The sequence below is a fragment of the Lactuca serriola genome, chromosome 7, assembly GCF_051521515.1.
Source record: "Lactuca serriola cultivar US96UC23 chromosome 7, Lser_US96UC23_V15, whole genome shotgun sequence".
Lineage (NCBI taxonomy): Eukaryota > Viridiplantae > Streptophyta > Magnoliopsida > Asterales > Asteraceae > Lactuca > Lactuca serriola.
The window spans coordinates 82079533-82086970 of NC_136414.1; the positions used below are offsets into that span (position 1 = coordinate 82079533).

The following is a 7438-nucleotide window of genomic DNA, read 5'->3' on the forward strand; positions in this document are numbered from 1 at the left end:
TTTCTCTCTTTAATTATGTTAAATTAATAATATTAGATTAAAAAATAAAATAAAATTAATATAAATTATAAAATGATATAACTCCACGTATTTATTTAAATCAACGATTATAATTCTATATAAATAAAAAAATATCTCTTAAGTAATAATTTATTTAAAATAATTCATTAATAATTTTAATTTTTTAATAAGAAAGTTTAATTAATTTTAATTAATTTTATAACCATTGATTATCACGGTTATAAACTAATATACCATTAGTCATCTAGAAGTATTTGGTGTTTCCTTAAGAACGTGACACATCACCGAAAACCATGGGCCGCCCGCGTCCCTTCTACTCTTCTACGCAAGTGCACACAACAATATGATGTTATGATGATTTCTTTTTCCCCAAGAATCACTAAATAACAGTTTATCCCCTCCAACTAAGCCTCTATATCTTCCCCAGACCCAAAATCACATAAATTACTAACAACATAAACTATCTTAACCCCTTAATTTCCCCTTTTATGTATACTAATTGTTTTCAAATGATATATTTATATATATATATATATATATATATATATATATATATATATATATATATATATATATATATATATTACCGATATAAATGTGTGTTGAAGTAAACAAACATATTTATTAGGCTTATAAATCTTGTTTTGCCTTTTGAACAATTGAATTTTGTTAAAAATGACAAAATAAAAAATCTACGAAAAAATAGAACTATTAAATTAAAATATTTAAAATTAGGGTTCAAAGTCAAAAGTTCTGATTAAAACAAAATTTGTGTTTCTTAAGAACAATCCAACAAAAAGAAAAATAACTATGTCATCAAAAATATTGTTATGTTTCGGTGTAGTCCGATCAAAAAAATTTTTGTTCCGAAAGTTCCATAAGCACCACCAAGTGGTAGAGATAATTGCATCCAACATAGATCACTAAGCCAACAACAATCGAGCTAAGGACATAAGGCCTTCAAAATCACCAACCATAAAGAAAAAAGCAAGATCCATATCGCGTCACCGCCCCAACTTCAACATCATTGCTCTCGCAACTCACACTCTAGGGTCATATATGCATTGTTGTAATACCATACAAAACAATTTTTATGGGTTGTTTGATAGTTGTTGACCGAGTAAGATCTGACTGAGTTAGAACATGATTGGATCAGAAGCTCTGACTGCATCTGTCTTTAACTGAAACTATGTTGTTTGATTACACATCTGACTAACTATGATGAATGCTGAAAACAACCAACTCAGCCTATTCTTAAAAAAAAAACTTATAGAAAGGTATTCTATAAAGAGTATCATATGAACACCCATATCTATTTTGCATTCGTAATGTAATAGTTGTATGAAAGTTTCAGATGCAAACAGACTTCATGTCTTAATATGCATAATAAGTAAATGGGCGTGTAACACTCGTTTAAATGACTCGCCACGACATGGCATTATTTTCTTGGCCTCGGATTTAAATGACTCGCCAAGACGTGGCAATGGGTGCCATGATGTTGCAGTCAATATTGGAGAAACCCCAATCTCTGGGCTTTGGGCCCTATATAAAGGACATCATGACTAGGGTTTCGTGATCTTTCAGCCTCCATCACCCTCTTAAGCTCAGAAACCGTAACCATATCCTCCCGTGTGTGATATTGACCTTTTTGTAGTGTTTGGTTGCATTTTGAAGGAAGAAGAAGAAGGTGCTAGCCCAAAGATTAAGCAACAACTCCTTCCCATCCTTGGAATTACTCTCTGGACCATTTGTAAGTCTTCAAGTTTCCATTTTTATAATTTTTTGGTTGTAGAACTAGCTTTATTAGCTAATTTTGGTCCATAAGTGATGTTTGGTTGGTTTGATGTGATAAATGTTGCAACTTTATGACTCTCCCGAGTTTCATGAGCAATATATCTTGTAGATCTACAATTTAGTCATGAGTTTTGGTCACCTTTTTGCTTATTTCGACCTAAAATGGAATCTAGACATGTAGAGGTAATGCATGTATATAAAGCACTCAACTTTATGCTAAATCTGAATTAGAAACCCTTAAGGAGTTGGTTAGACTAAGGACTTAGAGTAAATCGTAAAGGTTGGAACAAACAATATATAGCTTTTAAGGGGCTAAATCGTAAATTGAATCTATATACGGTTTATAAACACACACTATCACTTTATCCATCACAAAAATCCCTCTTTCACACCCGATACAGATCGAAATTCATCAAATCAAATCCATGGCTCGTCTTTTCTCACAAACCCTAATTAGAACAACATCATCAGCATCGAATTCCTTGCAAACATTCAAATTAAGCATATCGCAGCAGCATCGATTTGCGAGCCAATCTGGAAAATCTCAATTGATCGAGGTCGACCTTGAATCTGATAGCGATGTGGAAGTTTTAGGGTTGAGAAAGCTCGAAGATGCTATCCATAGTATCATCGTGAGACAATCGGCGCCTGATTGGCTTCCTTTCGTTCCTGGTTCATCTTACTGGGTCCCTCCTCGCCGTCACCGGCCTGATTCTCACGGCATCATTAGTGTGCTCAGAAAATTTAGCAAACCGTTGACGGATGAAGAATCAATGTCTATTTCTTCCTCACGTGGTTGGCCATCCTCCGCTTATTTCATTGAAGGTATCAAGATCATGCTTTTACTTGATTTTATTGAATCAATTGAGATTATGCTAATTAGGCTTCTTGATTTGTGCAAAATTTGAGTCGTAAAACAGTAAACCATTTTTTTCTATAGCAAGATGGTGTTTAGGGGCATACAGTACAATAGAATTTGAGTCGGTTGTCCAACCGTCTTGGATTAAAACCGACTTTGATCAGTCATACTAAGGCAATGGAAACCGAAAGTTCTCATAAAACTAAGGAACATTACCAGAATTGGATCATATGATACAGATAGGTTAAATAAAACACAATTATATGGCTTTCAGAAATTATACATCAAAAGCAATCCGACTCTAATATAGGGTAGAATTTCTTGGATTCATGTATCAATGTAGATACCCTCTGTATGTTTATTTAGTTACTGTAATTGATTAAACCCTTCAGAAAGGACATAAAAAACTGTGTTTGCTAGTATTAAATGGATATGACATTACCAAAGTTTAGGGAAGCTTTGATTGTTGGCTAGATTACTGAATGAAATGAGGAAGAACAAATAAAAGGAATTGGAGAATGGAATCTTATGCCGTTTTTGTACTTTTAGGCACATCTGTTATGCAACCATTGACTATGGAGATGGAAGCAGAAGTGGTTCATAGCAATGAGGAAAATATTCCTGATGCTGAGAATGAGGAAGGATGATGAATTCATCCCCACCATAAGCCCTGAGATCTTTCAAGTAAGCTTCTTCCATCAACTTTGCAACATAACACATGATACATAGTTATTAATTTTTTCATTGACCTTTTGTTGGACTACTCTACAGACTCGCTTCCTATTGTAGATATTTTTAGAAAAAGACTAAAATGCCCTTGAAGAAGTGGAAGCAAACATGGTTGTACAGTTTAAGGCCTATGGATACCAGAGATTTGAGCTTTCTGTATGTTGTTATAACATTCTCGTATTCTCACCTTCTAAATAAAAATAATATCATATTAGCATCGTATGAAATGTTCTGTTTTTAAGTACATTGTCATTATGACTTCATGTAGTTCTCCCAAAAGTGATAGGGTCTCTTTGGTTTTGGTTTTGGTTGGATGGAATGGAATTGAATGAACCAAGTAATGGAATGGACGAGGTAGTGGGAATGAATCATTATCATTCATTTGTCATGTTTGGTTACTATGTTGAATGGAATGTGTCATTGATTCATGCGTTTGGTATGTACGAATAAATGAATGAATGGAATTAAATTTACTCACAATTACAAAAATACCAATACATATAAGGGAAAATGTCATTGTACACAACAAATTTTTTACTATTTTTTTGATTTGGTCACTAATGTTTTTTTTGGTAATAAGTCCCTAAATTATCATTTTACCTGTTAAATAGGGGATCTATCCGGTTTGATTCCGGTTTCATCGGTTATACATGCTATACATGGCTTTTTCCAATTTTAATATGAAAAATGGAAACGTAGTTTTTTTTTTTTTTTTTTTTTTTTTTTTTTTTTTTTTTTCTCTTAAATATTGAATGCCTAAATTGAAATTAATCAATTAAACCATTGTCTCCATCAATATCACTCTTCTACAAACTCAGAAATCCACCACAACTCGGATCCTTCTCACGTCCTCCATTTCTATCTCTTTTTTTGCTTTCCCTAAATTCACTACCTCATCTCACATGATGGAATGTCGTCTCCCCGTCGGGTTTGATTTGCAGAAATTGATTTTTAATGCTTTACTTCTGGTTTGTCAAACCTGGTTTGCTTATCTTGTTTAATTTCTTGTGGAGCTCTAGATGAATCGATTATCAAGTCAACAAACAAGATTATGAGTAGGGTTTTCCCATTATTGATGTTATCAATATATTTTTGGTTTTTGGGGATTTGTGCGATTGAACCTATCTCATCCATATCATATTACTCCGTTCTCCTCTTTTTGATATTCATTTATTCGGTGTTGTTTAGATTTTAATGGTGGAGATTTTTTTATTTTTTCTCGGTTGGGGGAGATGGAAGGTAGAAGATGGTGGTGGTGGTTCTGGTGGGAGGTGGTTGTGATGGTGGCGGTAGAAACAACTAAAAGAGTGAATCCATTTAAACAATAATAAGTGGTGTTTGGTATTGTACCAATATCGCTAGAGATAGAGCAGCCACCGGAAGAGAAAAGGAGCGTTGTCGGAGATATAGCAGTCGACGGAAGAGAAAAGGTGTGTTGCCGGAGATAGAGTACTCGACAGAAGAGAAAAGGAGCGTCACCGAAGATAAAGCAGCCGCCGGAAGAGAAAATGATACTACCTAATGCAAATTGTGATGTTGAGACTCTATTAGATCAAGCATAAGCTGCGACGTCAACCTGTTAATGGAAAAATCGTCGATGGCGAAATTGTCAACGTCGGGAATTAGGGTGTCTGATGATTTGTAAGCGTTCAAAAATGTCGATCAGAGTGGATTGAAAGTATTTCGATGAACAGCAAGAGGGGGCGGTGGTTCGACGAAGCATATGAAAGGAAAAACAGTTGGCTTGTAATGTTCCGGTTTCTATATTCTACCCTTGCATCGATCTCTCTCGATACTTCGTGCATCATCCCTCTTTGATATGTGTTTTCCTCTAATTTCGATCCACACACACATACACCGTGGTGTGTGTTCTTGTTGCTTCCTAATCCAAAAACTCAAGCGAGTTCTTTAATAGGTTTCTTTTTAATTTTTATTTTCAATTTAGAAAAATAAAGAAAGACATAAATACATAAATCAATTAAGAAAAATGAAAAAGAAAAAGAAAAGTCATGTAGATTAAGTTTGATCTGTTTTATTTTGAAAAATTTGGGAAAAGATCAAGGATTATGTGAAACTAGAATTAACCTAAAATATTTTTTATTTAATTGGTAAAATGGTATTTAAATTGAAAAGATCAAGGCTGGTGTCCAACTACCAGGACAGTGGGCAGGGTCGAGGGGCAGCGCTCCCGTGGGGTTTGGGGCAGCGCCCCAAAACCTCACCGAATTTTACATCTAGGAACATAGTAGAAAATTTTATTTCTTGAGGGTGATTATGATAAAACTAACGAAACTCGTTAGTTTTGGTAACCCTAATCCGGATTATCCTAACTTGCTTACAAGGCAACTAATGACAGCCCAACCCTAATGAAATCCTAATCTCGTTTAATATATAAACGGTTTTTCCTCTTCAGAAGAAGGTTATGAGTTTTAGCTCTTGTTTTCATCAAACTCTCACAAAATCTCTCTAGCAAATTGGCTTACGATTTTTATGCTTAGAATCGTAAATGTCCACTTGAATTATTCTAAGCTGAATTTCTTGCAACTGAAGCATAAGGTAGAAATATCAGTTCGAAAAGTGTTTTTACGATCCAAGTTGGTATCTAAATCTCCACTACAAACCCTAATATTTCTTACATGGATCATATACAAATGTTGCATCTAAAAGTAAAAATTTAAATTTATTGTTTTTATTTATATAATCATTATTTTACAAAATTTAAATGTTACGAATAAATTACATGCATACAAAATATTCATCAACATGTTAAAATAATCTTAAAGAAATTCTATAATCAATTTTAGATTTACAACTTTTCTAAATTAAGCCGTTCTATTAAACTTAGTTATATGTTTTAATTTGTTTCACAAAACAAACAGTAATATTATAAGCATACAAACCATCTACACATAGTTAATAAATAAAACATAAACTAGTATTTGAGCCCGTGATTTGCCGCGGGTTCTTATATGTGTTTTTCCTGTGTATATCCTCGTAAAAGTTTAAAAGAAATGAGCATTTGGTGATTTATCAAACGTTCAGAAGAGTTTAGAAATTATTTTTGTAACTTGGATGTTTTTCAATAATTCATAACAATGCAGGGGCCATAACTATAGAAAAAAGTAGTACATTGTGCATTTTAAATAGGAGTAGCTAAAGTGATTTTGTGAGTAGTTTTATGCCGTCGCACCTTGTGACAGGTCCAATATGTTTTTTAATTGAATTTAAAAATTGTATTGATAAGATGCAGGTATCGTTGAGTTGTTGGTGAAAAAATATATAAGGTTGGTATCATTGTATATACCGATCTTACAACGTGTATTTACAAAAACGTAATTTTTTAGAAAAAAAAATGTTAAAGGGCCACAAATGGCAAGTAAAAATAAAAATGATATCTATTATAAAAAAGGTGTAAGAACATGTGGATTACACCGGTAAAAAGCAAAAAGAAAAAGGGAAAAGGTTGTAAATGGTAACATTATAGTTGTTGGCAAAAATATATATAAGGTCGGATAGCATTGTATATATCGATCTTGTAAGTTGCAACGTGTATTTACAAAAACATAGCTTTCTAAGATAAAATTTTTTTTAAAAGAAATTATTTGATAATTAGTCGAACCTATCTAAACCGGTTACACCGGTTCTAAACCGGTTCAGTTCGGTTCAATACCGGTTCCAAACCGGTTCACACGATATAAACCGGTTCTAAACCAGTTTCAACTACTAAAATCTCGAACGGGTGTAAACCGGTGGTTCGGTTCTCAAACTGGTTCGGTTCACTGTGGACCGGTTCAACGTAAACCGGTTTACCGGTTCTTTGACCGGTTCGGATCTTGAACCGGTTTTTTTGTGCATGCCTAGTTGGACCTAGGTATCCAGCAGGTGGACTGCTCCTTGTTGGGTTGAGGGCACATTTGGACTAAGGTTGTTGGGCCAGGTCAACTAATGCTTTGGGTTGTCAGCCCAAGTCATTGTCTGATCCATCTTTGTTACAGTTTAAGTCTTTGTATTTTTTTTTCTTATCTACAATTTTAC

The 7438-nt window shown here is 33.8% G+C and overlaps 1 protein-coding gene across 1 annotated transcript; it reads left to right on the top strand.

Annotated features, from left to right (window-relative positions):
- Nucleotides 1–2176: 2176 nt before the first annotated feature.
- LOC145062908 (uncharacterized) lies at nucleotides 2177–3791 on the top strand. The gene is made up of 3 exons (XM_079010501.1): nucleotides 2177–2640; nucleotides 3224–3358; nucleotides 3446–3791. The coding sequence occupies exons 1-2, from the start codon at nucleotides 2241–2243 to the stop codon at nucleotides 3319–3321; spliced, it is 498 nt and encodes a 165-aa protein (XP_078866627.1). The 5' UTR covers nucleotides 2177–2240; the 3' UTR covers nucleotides 3322–3358; nucleotides 3446–3791.
- Nucleotides 3792–7438: the final 3647 nt, after the last annotated feature.

Excerpts from the sequence above, each read along its gene's own strand:
- LOC145062908 (XM_079010501.1), top strand. The coding sequence starts at position 2,241 with ATGGCTCGTCTTTTCTCACAAACCCTAATTAGAACAACATCATCAGCA. Across the intron at positions 2,641-3,223 it reads CTCCGCTTATTTCATTGAAG|GCACATCTGTTATGCAACCA; the intron begins GTATCAAGATCA and ends TTGTACTTTTAG.